The 18182-nt window shown below is 53.5% G+C and overlaps 1 protein-coding gene across 1 annotated transcript in view; it reads left to right on the top strand.

Annotated features, from left to right (window-relative positions):
* Window positions 1-18182, top strand: part of CACNA1I (calcium channel, voltage-dependent, T type, alpha 1I subunit) — a 119954-nt gene that overhangs the window by 13062 nt on the left and 88710 nt on the right. The window contains exons 2-3 of the mRNA XM_011964322.1: window positions 15181-15292; window positions 16856-16989. Coding sequence (XP_011819712.1) covers window positions 15181-15292; window positions 16856-16989 — 246 coding nt within the window. The remainder of the gene's footprint in view (window positions 1-15180; window positions 15293-16855; window positions 16990-18182) is intronic.

Below are 18182 nucleotides of genomic sequence, written 5' to 3'. Positions count from 1 at the left end.
CCACCCATCCAGTCAGCTATTCATCCATTTACCTATCTTTCCATCTCTTCAGGCATTCATCTGCTTATCCACCCCTCCCTCCACTCAACCTTTACATTCATGCATTTATCCACACATCTTCCTAACAATTACCTATTTAATCAACATGGACCCCGCTACCCAAAAACCTATTTACACATCCATTAACCCATCCACTCATCTATCCATTTGTTTGGCAGATGCTTGTTGATTATCCTCCCAAATTTCTCACCCATTCTACCATCTGCTGAATGCCCAGCAAAAACCCATATTGGCACCATCACTCATCCTTTGTACCACTCACAAGGCCTTTTGTATCTGGCTTATTCTCCTCACCTTCTGCTGGACTGTGAGCTCCTTGAAGACAGGTTCCATGTTCCAAGAATGCCTATTTCTTCCCTAGACCTTGGCCACTGGCCCTGCACATAGTAGGTGTGCAGCACAGCTTTTGATGAGGTGCATCCTGGCAGGCAAGGTTGGAGGTAGAGGTTGTATGGCCTGAAATGAGGCTGGAGGGAGACCAAGAGTGCTGGCACAAAGGGCCTTGTATGCCAAGCCAACGACTTCAGAAAGAAGGCAGTGGGGAGCCACAGAAGGCTTTTGGTTTTGAAACGGCTGTCTGGCTGCCATGGAGGTGAGGGATGTATCAGAGGATACAAGGCTACAGGAGAAGGCTGTTCAGGAAGGAGAGAATGCAGCCTGCCTGGGGCAATGGGGCATTGAGGAGTGGACAGAGAGGAAAGGTTTAGGTGGTGAAATGGACAGATCTCCAAGATGGATGTGGGGCAAGGGGAAGGGAGGTTCCAGAGAGTTCTAGTCTGGACAACTTCCAGGACTGGTGGTGGGGGTGCATCCTTCATGGAGGTGGGACATGCTGGGGGAGAATTTAGTGGTCTGGGGAGAATATGATACATCCCATCTGGACGCGATGAATCTGAGGTTCCCAGAGACTTCCCAGCACTATGTCTGGGAGGCCTGGTGCTCAGCAGTCAGGGTGCCTGGGACTGGGACAGACTTGGGACCTGTTCAGCTATAGTCATTTAGGCTGTGGAAGTGGGTATGGGGTCAAGGAGAGGAGACGGGAGACCAGAGGGCTGGGGCTGGAGGAGCCCAGCATTTAAGCGACAGAACCACAAAGTGGGAGGAAAACCAGTCTAGGGGCTTGTGGTGTCTCCTGGGGAAGAGAGTTTCTAGAGCAGGGGTCTGAACCTGGGGTTCATGAGCTTCTTGCATGGGCACAAGTTGCATCTTTGTTTTCCCTGACCCCTGACTGAAATTTAGCATTTCTTTCTGTTATGGATGGAGGAAACAAACCACACTGGTATTATTAGCAACTCCTGTGGCTGTCACCCATAGAAATCACCAATATTTCCATGTCACATCATGGTCCTTATAGAGCTCTCAGAATATCATTACAGCCATCACTTTGAGGCAGAGTCACTTAGCATCCAGTCCAGCACCAGAGCTTGCTACTTATTGTGTTGATAAGAAAGAATATATGTTTCTCTATCAAAAATTTGTTTTAAAAGTATTTTGATAACTACTTTAACATAACTGCCTTCCTTTGTAGTTCTAGGCTTTTTTTTTTTTTTTTTTTTTGAGATAGAGTTTCCCTTTTGTCACCCAGGCTGGAGTGCAACGACACAATCTCGGCTCACTGCAACCTCCGCCTCCCGGGTTCAAGCGATTCTCCTGCCTCAGCCTCCCAAGTAGCTGGGATTACAGGCATGTGCCACCATGCCCAGATAATTTCTTTGCATTTTAATAGAGACAGGGTTTCACTCTTTTGGTCAGGCTGGTCTCGAACTCCTGAACTCAGGTGATCTGCCCGCCTCGGCCTCCCAAAGTGCTGGGATTACAAGCGTGAGCCACCGGGCCCGGCCTTTTTCTTTCTTTTTTTTTGAGAGTGAGTCCCCCTCTGTCACCCAGGTTGGAGTGCAGTGGCACTATCTTGGCTCACAGCAGCTTCCACCTCCTGGGTTTAAACGTTTCTCCTGCCTCAGCCTTCCAAGTAGCTGGGATTACAGGTCTGAGCCACCACGCCCAGCTAAATTTTGCATTTAGTAGAGATAGAGTTTCACCACGCTGACCAGGCTGGTCTCGATCTCCTGGCCTAAGGTGATCTTCCCATCTCAGCCTGCCAAAGTGCTGGATGGGATTATAGGTGTGAGCTACTGTGCCTGACTGTAAACTTTAAAAAAAAAATCAAAAAAACTTTTAAAGTTCTTTTTTTTTTGTTTCTTTTTTAGCAGTGGAGTCTCACTATATTGCCTAGGCTGGCTTTGAACTTCTGGGTTCAAGTGATCCACCAGCCTCAGCCTCACTAGTAGCTGGGGCTATAGCTCACGACTGCACCTGGTTTACTAATCCTACACTTCAACATTTAAAAACATGCATTTGGCCTGGCACTGTGACTCACACCTGTAATGCCAGCGCTTAGGGATGCTGAGGTGGGCAGATCATGAGGTCAGGAGATTGAGACTCTCCTGGACAACATGGTGAAACTCTGTCTCTACTAAAAATACAAAAATTAACCAGGCATGGTGGCATGTGCCTGTAATACCAGCTACTTGAGAGGCTGAGGCAGGAGAATTGCTTGAAGTACGGAGTCAGAAGTTGCAGTGAGCCGACATCGTGCCACTGTACTCCCGTCTGGTGACAGAGTGAAACTCGGTCTCAAAAAAAAAAAAAAAACATTTAAAAACTTTACTCTGGCTGGGTGCTGTGGCTTACACTTGTAATTCCAGCACTTCGGGAGGCTAAGGTGGGTGAATCACTTGAGGTCAGGAGTTCGAGACCAGCCTGGCCAACATATAATGAAACCCTGTCTCTACTAAAAATACAAAAATTAGCTGGGTGTGGTGGCACACGCCTGTAGTCCCAACCACTTGGGAAGCTGAGGCAGGAGAATCACTTGCCCCGGGAGGCGGAGGTTGTAGTGAGCTGAGATTGTGTCACCGCAATCCAGCCTGGGTGACAGAATTAGATTCCGTCTCTTAAATAAATAAATAAATAAAACCTTTATTCTGAAAAGGGGCTTGTGGCACAGAAAAGGTTAAGAACCCCTGTTCTAGAAGAGGGGTCAGCCATGCTCAGTGCTGCTGACACGTGCGAGTGCAAATGCTTGCTGCATCTGTGTGCACACGTGTATGAGGGGGCAGGTGCATGAGGGGCGGCAGGTCTCCTTGGGGATGCACATGGCAGGTCTCCTTGGGGATGCACACGTGAACACGTACGTGTGTTCAGGGGCAGGCAGGGGAGATGTGCGGTGGAGGACAGGTCCCCAGGGAGGCCGGAGGATAATGTAATCCACACTGGTTGAGCCCTCACCCTCTCAGTTCAGTGGCTGCTTGGAGGAAGGGGGGCATCCAAGGCACGGCGAGGTCCCAGAGGAGGCATCTGTAGCCCCTGCCCAAGAGTCAAGGAAGGCTTCCTGCCCGCACACCTTCTGTGTGGTTGGGCTCCTGAGGCTGCATCAGCCCACAGACAGTGGGACACTGGCACCCAGGGGCCTGCCTGGCCCTTCTCTTCAGCAGTGACGGAAGCAACTATGTCTGGCAAGTCTCTTCGGCTGGATCATCCTTCCTGTGGACCTTCCACCCTGGCTTCTTGTCCCAGCTGGCAGCCTCTGTTTCCTGCCATTGCTTCCCCTACTCCGCTGTCTGCACTGGGTACTGAAGCTTACTGGGTATTTGGGAAATAGAGACTTTGGCCAAATCCAATGAGTTCTTTTTTTTTTTTTTTTTTTTTTTGAGACGGAGTCTTGCTCTGTCGCACGGGCTGGAGTGCAGTGGCCGGATCTCAGCTCACTGCAAGCTCCGCCTCCCGGGTTTATGCCATTCTCCTGCCTCAGCCTCCCGAGTAGCTGGGACTACAGGCGCCCGCCACCTCGCCCGGCTAGTTTTTTTGTATTTTTAGTAGAGACAGGGTTTCACCGTGTTAGCCAGGATGGTTTTGATCTCCTGACCTCATGATCCGCCCGTCTCGGCCTCCCAAAGTGCTGGGATTACAGGCTTGAGCCACCGCGCCCGGCCATGAGTTCTTATACAATGGGGATTCCAAGAAGTGGGGCTGGGGTAGGAGCAAGGAAGGGCTCCCTCCCTTGTCCCCTCCTGCAAAGGATCTCAATGCACTGAGATACCATAGTTTATAAGCAGAACCAATCGTGCCATTTGTCATGTGGGGAGCTCCTTGTTGCTGGAGGCATGTAAGTGGAGGGAGGCCTGGGACCATCTGTCTGGCAGGTCTGTTCATTTTATGGAGCAGCTTTCTGTCACAGCTCAACCACTGTGTCGTCTTGGGCAAGTGCCGTCCTCTCTGGACTTTCATTTTCATAGCCATAAAGTGGGGTGTGATAATGTCTGCCGTGCCTGTCTCCCGAGGCAGCTGCAGCCACAGGTGCAACAGGCTTAAAGGAGCATTAGAAGACAGGAGGATATGAGGTTCGAATCCTGGCTCTGTCCCTCACTAACTGTGTCCTTGGGCAAGGCTAAGGAACAGAGATGATGCCCACCCCTGCAGGTTGTTGTAAAGGTTCCTGTGGAGTTTGGCAATAGCGGGTACCCTAGCAGGTGCCTGTGGTTCATTTTATTTGATTTGATTTATGATTATTATTTTGTGAGACAGAGTCTCGCTCTGTCGCCCAGGCTGGAGTGCAGTGGCGTGATCTCGGCTCACCGCAACCTCCGCCTCCTGCATTCAAGCAGTTCTTCTGCCTCAGCTTCTGGAATAGCTGGGACTACAGGCATGTGCCACCATACCTGGCTAATTTTTCTATTTTTAGTAGAGACAGGGTTTCACCATGTTGGCCAGGCTGATCTTGAACTCCTGGCCTCATGTGATCTGCCCGCCTCAGCCTCCCAAAATGCTGGGTTTGTAGGTAAGCCACTGTGCTGGCTGATTGTGGTTTTTTAATAGTTGCATTTTTGTTTTTCCTTAAAGCAGTTGCTCTTCATTTTTTCTTTGAGACAAAGTCTTGCTCTGTCACCCAGGCTGGAGTGCAGTGGCACCATCATAGCTCACTGCAGCCTTGAACTGCTGGGCTCAAGTGATCCTCCTGCCTCAGCCTCCCAAGTAACGGACCAGAGGTGCATGCCACACACTCAGCTGTTCCATTTTTTATTGAGGTTAAATGTACAAGTTGAGCTCACAAATCCTAGTGCGCAGTTCAAGGCATTTTCATTTAAGTCCTCTCCTGGGGCCACCATTCAGGTCAAGAAGAACATCTCCAGTCCCTGAAGCTTCCCTGTCCCCCACCCGCCTTGGGTACTCCCCAACGTTCCTGCTCTTCTGACCTCCTTCACTGTAGATTGGCTTCTCCAGGCTCTTAACTTCATGTAATTGGAGTCGTGTGTTGTTTGCTCTGCTGCATCTGGCTTCTGTTTCCCAGCAGAGATCCCTGCGTGCTCTTGTGTGTTTCAGTTGCTTGTCCTTTTCGTGGCTGTGTGGTACTCCACGTGGGCTTCTCACACGTGGCACTGGTGACATTTTGAGCTGGATGATTCCCTGTTGGGGGGCTGTCCTGCTCATTGTAGGGTGTTCAGCTGCATCCCTGGTCTCTACCCACTGGTATCCAGTGTCCTGTCCCCTCAAACGTGACAACCAAAAATGTCTCCAGACACGGCCAAGTGTCCCCTGGGGGACAAAATCATCCCTGGTTGGAAACCACCACCCTACCCCATTCTTCTGTTGGTGAACGCCTGGGTTTTCTCAGGTTGGGACTGTTACTGATAACACAGATGTGCCTGTTCTGGAACGTGGCTTTTTGCGGGGTATGTGAGCATTTCTTCTGGGTACGCACCCAGGAGTGGCCCCGCTGGGTCCTAGCATGGGTCTGTGTTTGGTTTTAGTAGAAGCTGCTGAGCAGCCTTCCAGAGTGGTCACTGTCTGTAAAGATCAGTCAATGATCTTTCAATGAATGATGAAGTTCATTCATTGAATAAATAAGCGCATGAACGAATGAATGTGTGAACGACTGTCCTCCTAAAACTCCAGGCTCTGAAACAGCTGATGTTGAAAACGGTGGCCACTGTTGCTTGAACACACGCTACACAGTCACCATCAGGGGTGGTCCTGGAACAGGGACGCACGTGGGCACCTTCGGGGAAGGAGCTGAGCCTGGTTCATCTCAGCACCCTGAGGCGCAGGCTGCGTGTACAGCAGGTGGTCCTTGGAGGCTTGTAGGCCTGGCCTCAGAGGAGCACGGAGCTGGCTCAAGAACTGGGATCTGGAAGCTCAGACCTGGAGGACCTGAGGCCTGAGCTCCCCCTCCCTTGGGTTCACTGGGGACCAGCAGGGGAGGTACACCCCATGTAGGTGCTGGTCCACCTTCCCTACCTCCCCCATCCAGGAGGATGGAGCCCCCAGCTCCCTTCCTCCACCTGATTTATTTAGACAACTGAAACGCACCCTGGGAAATGGATCAGATTTTAGATTTGACAAAAATAAAAACAAACTTGGCCACCCCTGCCAAACCCAGCACTCCCGCCCCCGCCAGCCTCCCAGAGCCCCCCAAATCACAGAAACTGTCGCCTGGGCCTGCAGGAGAGTGGTGGTCGCCATGGTAACCGTGCAGGCCTCTGGCTCGGCTCCTGGAGAGGAGGCTGCCCTGCAGGGCCTGCCCGGGCCCCGGGCACTGCCCCTCCACACAGTTGCTCTTCTAGCTGGGAACTGGCAGGTTGGAGGGAGCCCCAGCATAGTGGCTTCCCTGGTTCCCTGGTGACCCTGTGCCCTTACTCCACATCCTGACCTCTCAGGCCTTGGTGGCTAGGGTGTGGTGTGGTTATGATCTGACTTAGCCGGGTTTTGATCCAGCTCAGCCACCTCCTGGCTGGGGGACCTTGAGGCAAACATGCCTTTGCTGGCTTCCCCTCCCCTTCTTCCTGCAGGTAAATCCTTTCTTCTGAACCACAGCAGGGGCTGGAACATCCCTCTTCCTGACCCCACTGGATACAACACAGGTCTGGGCCCCCAGCAGGGACACAGCCAGAGGGGCTGCCGGCTGGGCTCACCACTGACCCAGACTCCACTTCCCTTTGCCTGGCTTGGAGGCTCACAGGGAGACAATGTGGGTGGGGAGGAAAGAGCAAATATTCTATTAAGCCCATCTCAACTGGGGTCCCTCGCGTGGCAGACACTGAGCCGAGTGATGGCAGGATGTGTGGATGAGAACGTGGGATTGGCAGCCAGTGAGAGGCAGTGCAGATCGCCACATACCACCTGAGTGGCCCTGGAACCAGCTCCTGTGGCCTTAGTTTCCTTACCTGTAAAGTGGGGATAACACTGGTATCAGCCAGTTTGGGAGAAATTTGCTGGTGTTGCAGGGTGATGCTGCTCATTGCTAGGCCTGAATTGGTTGACAGATTCTTTTTATTTTTATTTTTTGAGATAGGATCTCGCTCTGTCACTCAGGATGCAGTGAAGTGCCTTGATCTTGGCTCACAGCGACCTCCACCTCCTGGGCTCAAGTGATCCTCCCATCTCAATCTTCTAAGTAACTGAGACTACAGGCACGCACCACCACAGCCAGCTAATTAAATTTTTTTTTGCAGATATGAGGTCTCACTATGTTGCCCAGGCTGGTCTCAAACTTCTGGGCTCAAGTGATCCTCCTGCCTTAGCCTCCCAAAGTGCTGGGATTACAGATGTGAGGCACTGCATCTGGCCTGGATTTTTTTTTTTTTTTTCCTGAGATGGAGTTTCACTCTCGTTGCCCAGGCTGGAGTGCAAAGGCGCGATCTCAGTTCACTGCAACCTCCTCACCTCCCGGGGTCAAGCAATCCTCCTGCCTCAGCCTCCTGAGTAGCTGGGATTACAGATGCACGCCACTACATCCAGTTAATTTTTGTATTTTTAGTAGAGACGGGGTTTCACTATATTGGCCAGGCTGGTCTTGAACTCCTGACCTCAAATGATCTGCCCGCCCGGGCCTCCCAAAGTGCTGGGATTACAGATGTGAGCTATGATGCCTGGCCCGACCTGGATTCTTTACAAAAGCCTGTGGATGAGGATTCAGTACGCCACAGGACAGACATCAATCAAAGGGTCTGTACTAGCATCTCTTGTTTTGTTTTCTTTTGTTTGTTTTGTTTTTGAGATGGAGTCTCGCTCTTTCACCCAGGCTGGAGTGCAGGAGCACGATCTCAGCTCACTGCAACCTCCATCTCCTCGGTTTGAGTGATTCTCCTGCCTCAGCCTCCTGAGTAGCTGGGATTACAGGTGCGTGTCACCACGCCCAGCTAACTTTTGTATTGTCATTGTTGGTAGAGACGGGATTTTGCCATGTTGGCCACGTTGGTCTTGAACTTCTGACCTTAGGTGATCTGCCCGCCTCGGCCTCCCAAATTGCTGGGATTATAGGTGTGAGCCACTATGCCTGGTCATATCTCTTATTTTCTGCTTAAGGTAATATGAAGTAACCAGCAGGTAATACCAGTGTGAGATTCTTTTTTTTTTTTTTTTTTTGAGATGGAGTCTCGCTCTGTCGCCCAGGCTGAAGTGCAGTGGCCGGATCTCAGCTCACTGCAAGCTCCGCCTCCCGGGTTTACGCCATTCTCCTGCCTCAGCCTCCCGAGTAGCTGGGACTACAGGCGCCTGCCACCTTGCCCGGCTAGTTTTTTGTATTTTTAGTAGAGACGGGGTTTCACTGTGTTAGCCAGGATGGTCTCGATCTCCTGACCTCGTGATCCGCCCGTCTCGGCCTCCCAAAGTGCTGGGATTACAGGCTTGAGCCACCGCGCCCGGCCCAGTGTGAGATTCTTAGTCCTCTCCTGGGGAGGTGGCTTTTCCTTTTTTTTTTGTTTTTTTTTAAGCCCACAATGAGAGACCCCTTGGTCCTGTTATAAGAGAGGATGACAATAAAAGGGGCTCTCTGGTGCACACCATGTGGCAAACCCTGGTCCCAGGAGCCCACAACTACTGGGGCTCTTGCCTTCTGTGCTGGCTGCAAGGTTTAAATGAGATAATGCATGCCTGTTTGTTTTTGTTTTTTAAGATGGAGTTTCACTCTGTCACCCAGGCTGGAGTGCAGTGGTGCAATCTCAGCTCACTGCAACCTCCACCTCCCAGGTTCAAGCGATTCTTCTGCCTCAGCCTCCTGAGTAGCTGGGATTACAGGCGCCCATCACCATGCGCAGCTAATTTTTTGTATTTTCAGTAGAGACAGGGTTTCACCGTGTTGGCCAGGCTGGTCTTGAACTCCTGACCTCAGGTGATCTGCCCGCCCTGGCCCCCCAAAGTGCTGGGATCACAGACGTGAGCCACTGCACTTGGCCATGCATGCTGTTTGATTTGGAGGCTCCTTGGCAAACAGACACTCAGGGTCACTGAAGAAGAGTTTGCGATTGTCACCATTATTACCATCGGTAGGCCAGTGCCTGGCACACAGCAGGCACACAATATAAGCGCATTCATTCCCTCTGCTCAGCTCTGAGACCCCAGTTCTGAAGACTTTGAGAGGTGTGGTGGGGGGACATGGGTAGGAAGTGGGGCTGAGGGCCCAGGCTGTGCTGAGTCACTGGGGAGCTCTGCGGCAGCGCCCGAGGACCCTGAGTGTTTTTCTCCCCTAGGCCTGTGTGCTTGTTGGGATGGCTTTGCCTGCCAAGGAAACTCGATTGATTGCATCACCATTGATCTGTTTCTCCATCTGTGTTCCTCAAAGGCGCTCAGGGCTGCCCGTCAGGGATCTAATCAGCTTAAAGTGACGGCGCTGTGGCTGTGCCGAGTGTGTGGGGAAATGCGGAGGGTTTCCGTGTGAATTTGAAAAATCGACTGTGGCTTGGGGACCCCCGTGGGTGGGGAGTCTGTTGTCTGAGTGTCATTTCTGCTCTGGGCTTGCTGTGGAGCTGGGACAGCTTTCTGCCCCTGTTTTCCATCAGTGCAATGAGGGATTGGAGCCGTTGTTCTCTAACGACGTGGGCAGGGCTGCTCTGTGGCAAAGGTCACCCCTACTGCAGTGAGGGCCTGAGGGTTGAAGTAGGCGAGGCGGCTGGGCCTCAGATGCCCATCGCAGGGCTTCAAGCCTCGCTGTGAGAGGCGGTTGGGAGTCATTGAAGACTCCCTGCCCTCGTGGCACTAGCACTCCAGCCCTGCCCGCTCTGTCACCTGGAAATCCTGTGCTGCCCCTGGGGCTCCAGCTTCCCTCAGGTTGTCTCCAAACCTCACGGCTTTGCTTGCCTGTGTTCTCAGACAGTTCCTCAACACTTGTGACTCATGGCGGAAGCATGAGGCGTTGGGCCAGGCTGCAGAGTGGCTCAAGCTGGACACCTTGACTCCCCCCGCCACCCTCATACCCCACGCTGCACTGTCTGGTTTCACTTCAAGGAGGGCTGGTGCTTTTGATCTCTGAGCCAGTGGGGAGTGTGTCAGGAACCGCGGGCAGCGATGCCAGTTCTGGCCTGACTTCTAAGCCTCCTGGGCTCTTGGAAGGGGCCCAAGCTGTGCCATCTGGGATTTCCCCGGGCACCTCTGGGCAAGGGCTGAGACCGACCATCGCTGAATTTCTGAAGCTGAGCAGCCCAGGGATGAAAGCCACTCCATCTGCGCCCTGGGGGGACCCAGTGCAGTGGACGAGTTAGATGAGCCACAGAGGCAGCGCTGTGCAGCGGCCACCGGCACTGCCGCGAGTCAAGCTGGGCTGCTCAGGGAATGGGTGACCTTGCATGAGTGGTGTCAGCTCTCCAGGCTTGTTCCTCATCCGTCCCCAGGGGATTGTGAGAGCTGAGGTCATGTCCCTAGGGTGCCAGGCACACAGTCATCAGAGTTACTGCCAAATTCATTACCGTGGTATGTGCTAGCCAAGGCAGGTGGGAGCGCTTCTGGAAAGGAGGCTGAGCCACCACCTTGTGAGGGGTGACAGGCACATCCGGGGAAGCTTCAAGAAGAGGTGACCTGTGAACTGGGCTCTGAAAGAGTCTGTCTGCTGGAGAGGTAGAGGAAAGGGAAAGCGCAGGCAGAGCATGTGTTTGGAGAAAGCGAGGAGTTCAGTGAGTGCTAAGGCCAGTGAGTGGTAAGACTGCAAGGATTCACTGAGGCGAGAGTCTAGGAGGCCTTGTGTATTGGGCTCGGGAGGGTGAGGGGGAGCCATGGGAGGTTCTTGAGCAGGAGAGAGGCATCAGGAGAGCATGTTTCAGGCAGATTAGCCTGGCAGTGGCAAAACAGCTTGGAGGCAGGAAAAGCCTCCAGCCTGAGGTTTTGTGTCTCAGCTCTGCTCTTTTCCAGCTGGTGACCTTGGGCCAATCTGTTTCCCTTTTGTGTCTTGGTTCCCTTATTTGTAAATCGGGCTTATAATAGAGCCGTGAGGATTAAATGAGATAGCACTTGGAAAATGTTCAAATTGTGTTAGGCACACAGCAAATGCCTGGTTATCACGTGGGGCTGATTGGAGGGGCAGAGGCCAGAGCTGGGGGATACAAAGGGTGCTGGGTCAGGGTCCTGGGGAGAGACACTGAAGATGGGCTGAGAGGCTTCAGGGCAGGGAGGAGAGCCATGGGCAGAGACAGGCCGTACTTCACAGAGGAGAGCGCTGGCCTTGGAGTCCGGCAGGCCTGGTGTGAGTCTCTGTGCCAGTACCTCCTAGCTGCACAGCCTGGGAGAGGCCCCTGGTTTCCCCCTGTCTCAGCCTTCCTTATCTGTAAAATGGGTCTACTGACCTCCACTGCTCAAGGCCTTGTTGAGGAGGCAGCAGGGGCACCAGGCTCCTGAGAGACACTGTTAAGTGCACTTTGAGCCTGAAACTGGCAGGAAGGGCAGAGGGAGCAGAGGATGGGGGTCGAAGGAGAGAGCGCACAATAGGAAAAGGGGAAAAGCGACGGGGGATGGGGGATGTTCTCTGGTAATTAGAATGTTTGAACTTCAAAAAAAGTTAATTAATGATGAAGCTGCTGCTGGAGCCAGGCTCAGGCTCGAAGGGGCCCTGGCAGCGACTGAAATTAATTACAGGCTATGGTGGGAGAGTGGCAGTGGGGTGAGGGGACAGGAAGGAGCAGGGCTGGGGCCGGGAGGAGCTGAGGAGAGGCCACGAGAAGGCAGCATCCCAAAGTGGGCAGGGCTGGGGACGGGAGGGAGGCTGTTGCCATGGAAACCAGGTCACCTCTCCCACTCCTCTCTGGGTGGGGTCCCACTGAGGGTTTGGCTGCTGGTGTGGCTACATCCCAGTTAAGAGCAAGGGCTTTGAAATGGAGGGGTGAGGGGTTCGCTTGGAGACACTCCCGAGTCCCTGGATGTTGGAGTGGGCAGGGCCCATAGAGATTTACAGCAGCACCGCCCTTACCCATAGGGGACACATTCCAAGACCCCCAGTGGATGCCCAAAGTCACAAATAGCACTGAACCCTATATTTACTATGTTTTTTTCCTATACCTGCATACCTGGATAAAGTTTAATTTATAAATCAGGCATTGTAAGAGATGAGCAGCAACCAATAATAAAATAGAACAATCAGGCCAGGCGCGGTGGCTCATGCCTGTAATCCAAGCACTTTGGGAGGCCGAGGCGGGCGGATCACAAAGTCAGGAGATCGAGACCATCCTGGCCAACATGGTGAAACCCTGTCTCTACTAAAATACAAAAGAATTAGCTGGGCGTGGTGGCGCGTGTCCATAGTCCCAGCTGCTTGGGAGGCTGAGGCAGGGGAATCACTTGAACCTGGGAGGTGGAGGTTGCAGTGAGCTGAGATCACGCCACTGCACTCCAGCCTGGCGACAGAGCAAGACTCCGTCTCAAAATAAATAAATAATAAAAATAAAAATAAAAATAAAATAAAATGGGGTTAATTAGACCGGGCACAGTGGCTCACCCCTGTAATCCCAGCAGTTTGGGAGGCCAAGGCGGGTGGATCACCTGAGGTCAGGAGTTCAAGACCAGCCTGGCCAACATGGTGAAACCCCGTCTCTACTAAAAATACAAAAGATTAGCTGGGCGTGGTGGCGGGCGCCTATAATCCCAGCTACTTGGGAGGCTGAGGCAGGAGAATCACTTGAACCCAGGAGGCAGAGGTTGCAGTGAGCTGGGATCTCGCTATTGCCCTCCAGCCTGGGCAGTAAGAGTGAAACTCTGTCTCAAAAAAAAAAAAAAAGAACAATTAGAATCATGTGTGATAATCAAAGTTATGTGAATGTGGTCTCCCTCTCTGTCTCTCTCAAAATCTCTTATTGTACTGCACTCATACCTAATTTTGGGCCACAGTGGACCATGGGTGATTGACACGGCACATAATGAGGGACAACCGTATCTATCCATCTGACAGATGTTCATTGAGCACCTACTAGATGTTAGGGCCATGAGTGTAAAGTCCCTGTACCCCTTGGAATGCAGATTAGAGCAGTGGCAGAGACAATGAGTGTGTCAGCAAGACAGTGGCAGGGCATGAAGAGGGCGTGCGGCTGCTGGGGGTGATGAGGTTGGGTGGAGACTTCTCAGAGGAGGTGACCATGATGCTAGAAGCTCAGCCCTTGAAGTGGGAACAGCATATGCAAAGGCCCTGAGACAGAGTGTCCTGATGTCACTCATTGTGTGTCTGAGGAGCAGCAGGAGCCAGTGAGGTCAGAGCAGAGTGAGCTAGGGCAGGGCAGAGGGAGATGGGGTGTCAGGGCGGGGCCCTGCAGCCAAGCAAGGGCTTCAAAGTTTGTGCTGAGAGAGGTCGGGAGCCAGGGCAGGGTTTTACGCTGGGGAGGGAGGTGGTCTCGCTGATGTTTTTAACTGCCCACTGCTGCTACAGGGAGGGTGGTTTGGAGGGGCCACGGCAGACCCAGGGGGCTGATGGGGAGGCTCCTGGTCATCCGGTGGAGGACTTCCAGGTTCAGAGACAGAGAGGGGCTTGCCGAAGACCGCAGAGCCAGTCAGTGCTGGGACTGGAGTTCAAGTGCAGGTCTCCTGGCTTCGTTGTCTTGTTTACTGCTTTTACTGCATGAGAGCCCCTGTTTCCTGACACTCCGTTTCTGGGGGAGGAGAGGGGGCTGCATAGGTGGGGTGTGGTGAGTTCTATCAGCATCTCTCCTCTTAGAGAAGGAGAACCTACTCCCGATTCCAGTCATTGCCTGTAAGGTCAGTCAGGCTGCATGGTCTGGAAGTTCACCTGGGTGTCTAACCTCAGTTATTCACACTGTGTGCAGCTCAAGTCTATTTCATCCTGGGTTGCCTCTTTTCAAGTAGGCACATATTTTCTGAGGCCCTGGGACTCAGTCAACTGGAGATCCCAGTTCAGGAGATCTGAGCAGGCCTCGGATTTCTCATTGGTATGACGGGTGGGGGCTGGGAGTGACACAGCCCTGAGTTCCTTGAGGCCTGACCTTCCTGGTCCTGTGAGTGGGAGGATTGAGAGTGGCGGGGCTGGACACTGCAGTCTGTGTTCTAAGGATGGGTAGGAGTTGGCCTGGGAGGGAGGGAGGACGGCATTCATGGAGGGGCTCTCAGCAGTGGTGAGGAGAGCAGCCTGGCCAGGTGCAGGAGGGGAGCCCACTCACCCCAGCTGCAAGCTGTGCCCAGAGGCCCTGCCCAAGGCCAGGTTCACGGGCGGCTCTGGATCCCCTCCGTGGCAGGAGTCTTTCTGCCTGACCAGGCCTGAGGGGGCCCAGCCCCACCCTATGTGGTGCAGGCCAGGGCTGGGCTTGGTGCGGGTGTTTTGGAGTTAGGTGATGAACCCTACCTGAGCCCTAACCGTGGCAGTGGGCAAGGAGGGAAGGATGGGGCCATCCAGCCAATCTCAGCCCCACTGGAGGGCCTTCTGCTGGCTCCAGACCCAGGCGTTGGCGGAGAAGGAGAGAACATGGGTCAGGGCAGGGAAAGGTGGTCAGAGAAGGGAGGCAGTGACAGTCAGAGGGTGGTGGTTGGAATGGAGAGGCTGGGATAGCCCAGAGTTCCCTGACAGCCAGGCTTCCGGGAACTCCCTTCTCTGGGCCTGAGGGGAGCTCTCGGGCTGGACAAGGAGCGGAGTCCTGCAACTGGGGTCCTGGTGGGTTTGGTGCATATGGCCATGTCTGTTGTGATGGGGGCAGACTGGCATCACGGGCTTTGAGCTGTTTCAGGGATGGCACCCAGAGGGAGAAGAACGAGGAATGGGGTGTATACCTGTGTATGTGGTGGGTTGGGGGTATTACACTCTAGGGTGTACCCCAGCCTCCACGGGCACGGTCCCACCTGCTGCTTTGTCCTTGACTTGGTGTGCACGTGGTTTGAATGTGTCAGCATGCTGGTGATCCTGCTGAACTGCGTGACACTTGGCATGTACCAGCCGTGCGACGACATGGACTGCCTGTCTGACCGCTGCAAGATCCTGCAGGTGAGCCGGCTGCCCTGCCCCACTGCCCGCCTCGCCCCGCCCCACCCCGCCCCATGCCCCGCCCCTGCTCCGTGCCCTTCGGCATCCTGCGCTGCCCTATCAGGCGCATTGCCGCAGTCAGCCGCCATCAGCCGCACTCACTTGGCTGACCCTTCCTCACTCCCAACTGGTCTTCCTATTACCCTTCGGATCCTCTCTCCCTTTTATCTCTCCTCTCCAGCTTGGGGCCTCTGCCTTAGTCCAGGCCTCAATCTTCTCCCACCTAGGTGCTCTCACCAGCCTTCTCCTGCACCCCCTTCATGCATACCTGCAAAGCACAGTGACCCCGACTCTCCTCTGCCTACAACCTGCACTTCCTCCCCCGTGCTCTTGGACTAGAGGCCGAGTTCACGCCCAGCCCTAGATGCCCTTTAGGAGTGGGCCTCTGGTTTCACGAAAATTCTGTTATCTCCTGAGGTCCTGGGGTAGGGCTTGACCTTTGGTACCTGACATAACCCCGTGCGGAGCATGTATACGGGTAGCACAGATGTTAGGGTTGTACCCATTTTAGAGATGTGGAAACACTCAGTGCCTCTCCCTGGGAAAGCCAGATTCCTCCCGGGAGGAATTGCTTTCTGCCTCTTGGGTTTCTATAGGACTCAGTAACTCCCAGGCAGCACTGGGCCAGAGTCTACCAGAACACTTGGCAAAAATCCAGACCCCTGACCCTATCTCAGACCTGCTGAAGCAGAATCTCTGGGTGGGTCTGGGGTCCGAGGGGGTAACAAGCTCCTCAGCAGCCCCGGGCCCCAGGCTCGGTTAGCCTCATGGTGAATTCACTGAACATGCACCTCTGTGTCCTCACCACTGGCCTAGCCCTGGCACACAGTAGGTGTGTGGCACCTGTTTGTTGAATTGAGTTGACTGCAGCCCTCACTAATCCTGGAAACAGGAATTCCACCCAGGCCCCGCCCTCAGGAAGCATAACGTCACCTGAGCTTCCTTTGTGGGCAGAAGAAGGCAACACCAAAGCCTGTACCTGGGGGCTACTTTGAGACAGCTCCTGTGGGGGCTTTGAGGTCAGATCCACTGGAGTTTCAATCCTGGTTCTGCCACTTATCTGCTGTGTTACCTGTGGGGCAAGTTGCTTAACCTCTCTGAGTCTCTGTTTTCTCATTTGTAAAATGGGACTATCCGTGGGGTCCTTGGGAGAATTAGGAGAGAGAATGGGGGTCACGTGTGTAGCCAGTGCTTGGTAATTATCAGGGAGAATATGGGATGGCCCCTCACCCCACCCCTATCTGGGGCTCTTCTATCTGTTTCCAGGCTTAGGGAACAGACAGAATGGGCTGTACGACCTTGGGCAAATTCATTCCCCTCTCTCGGCCACAGTCTCCTCATCTGTGAAATGACTGCACTGGACCGGGATCACTGAGGTTCTCCTTCTGCCCAGGAGGAGTTTCCGGGTATTTCCCAGGCCCCTTGCATCCATGTGGTGCCCCCACCTCACCCTGTGGCTGTAACCCCTGGGCCCTGCTCTGCAACCTCACCCTGTCCCTTGCTTCCCTCCCCCTGTCCCTGCAGGTCTTCGATGACTTCATCTTTATCTTCTTTGCCATGGAGATGGTGCTCAAGATGGTGGCCCTGGGGATTTTTGGCAAGAAGTGCTACCTCGGGGACACATGGAACCGCCTGGATTTCTTCATCGTCATGGCAGGGTAGGTAGCACCCGCCAGGCAGGTCCTAGCCTCGGGTGCACACCAGGAATAATTGAGAGAATGAAGGGCTTCTTGCTGATGGTGATGAAGCTTCACAGTGATGCGTGGGACCCTCCTGGACCCCTGGGCTGGGAGGAATGATGGCCAGACAGACGTTCTTTCCTCCCTTCCTAAGTTGTGCGTCCTCTAGCACTGCCAGCGGATACTGGGTATATTTATGCTAATTAACGATATGACCTTGAGAGAGCCACTGACGCTCTCTGAGCTTTCATTTCCTCGTCTGAAAAGGGGAATAATAATAGTAGCTGCGTCAAAATGAGCACCCAATAAATGCTAGCTGTTAGGATTGCTATCCTGGATCACTCATCACGCCAGAGACCGAGCACAGACTCAAGCACTGTCTGACTCCAGACTGTGGTTATTTCTACAAGACACAAGTTGCCATCAGGGACAGGCCTGGTTACAGCTGAGCCCATCTGGAGTGTCTCGGACCCTGCTCTGGGCCTTGTGCCTGCTTTCCTGGGTCAAACCCATCCATGCATTTATCCACCTACCAGGGACTGAACAACTTGCTTCCCAGTGTTGGCGCCATCCTAGCTGCTGGGGGCAAGGAGGAGGGCAAACAAGACACAGGCCTTGTCCTTCCTACTCCTGTCTTGGGGAGGCACCCACCTGCTATGCCAGTGGATGTGCCTTCACACACTGGGACCAGAGTGCTGGGCAAAGCATGTGGTTTGCTGAGAGCATTTAACACAGGGGCCTGACTGAGCCAAGCTAGGGACTTGGGGCTTGAGGGCTTTCTGAGGAGGTGACACGGAGAGCTGAAGGATGAGGAGACAGTCATCATGCCCAGGGATGGGTCATTATTAGGGCAGAGGATAGAGAAAAAGGCTGGAGGCTGTAAGTGTGTGTGCGAGAGAGGATGTATGAGTGTGTTTGTCAGTGTATGTGTATGACCTTGTGTGTGAATGCTATTGAGGTGTGACCTTTTCAATTCAGTAGACTCACGGCTGAGACGGGCAATCAGGGTGTGAGAATCCCATCAAGTATCTGCTAAATTCCACAGATATGTTCTGAAGTGAGGTGATTTGTTTCATCAGGGTTTTAAAAAAGTTACACCTCTTCTAAGCTTGTTTTCCCTCCGTCCCTCCCTCCCTCTCCCCTTCTCTTCCTTACCCTCCCTCCCCTCCCTT

This window comes from Colobus angolensis, unplaced genomic scaffold (assembly GCF_000951035.1).
Source record: "Colobus angolensis palliatus isolate OR3802 unplaced genomic scaffold, Cang.pa_1.0 Scaffold65, whole genome shotgun sequence".
NCBI lineage: Eukaryota > Metazoa > Chordata > Mammalia > Primates > Cercopithecidae > Colobus > Colobus angolensis.
This window is presented reverse-complemented; position numbering and strand designations above follow the sequence as displayed.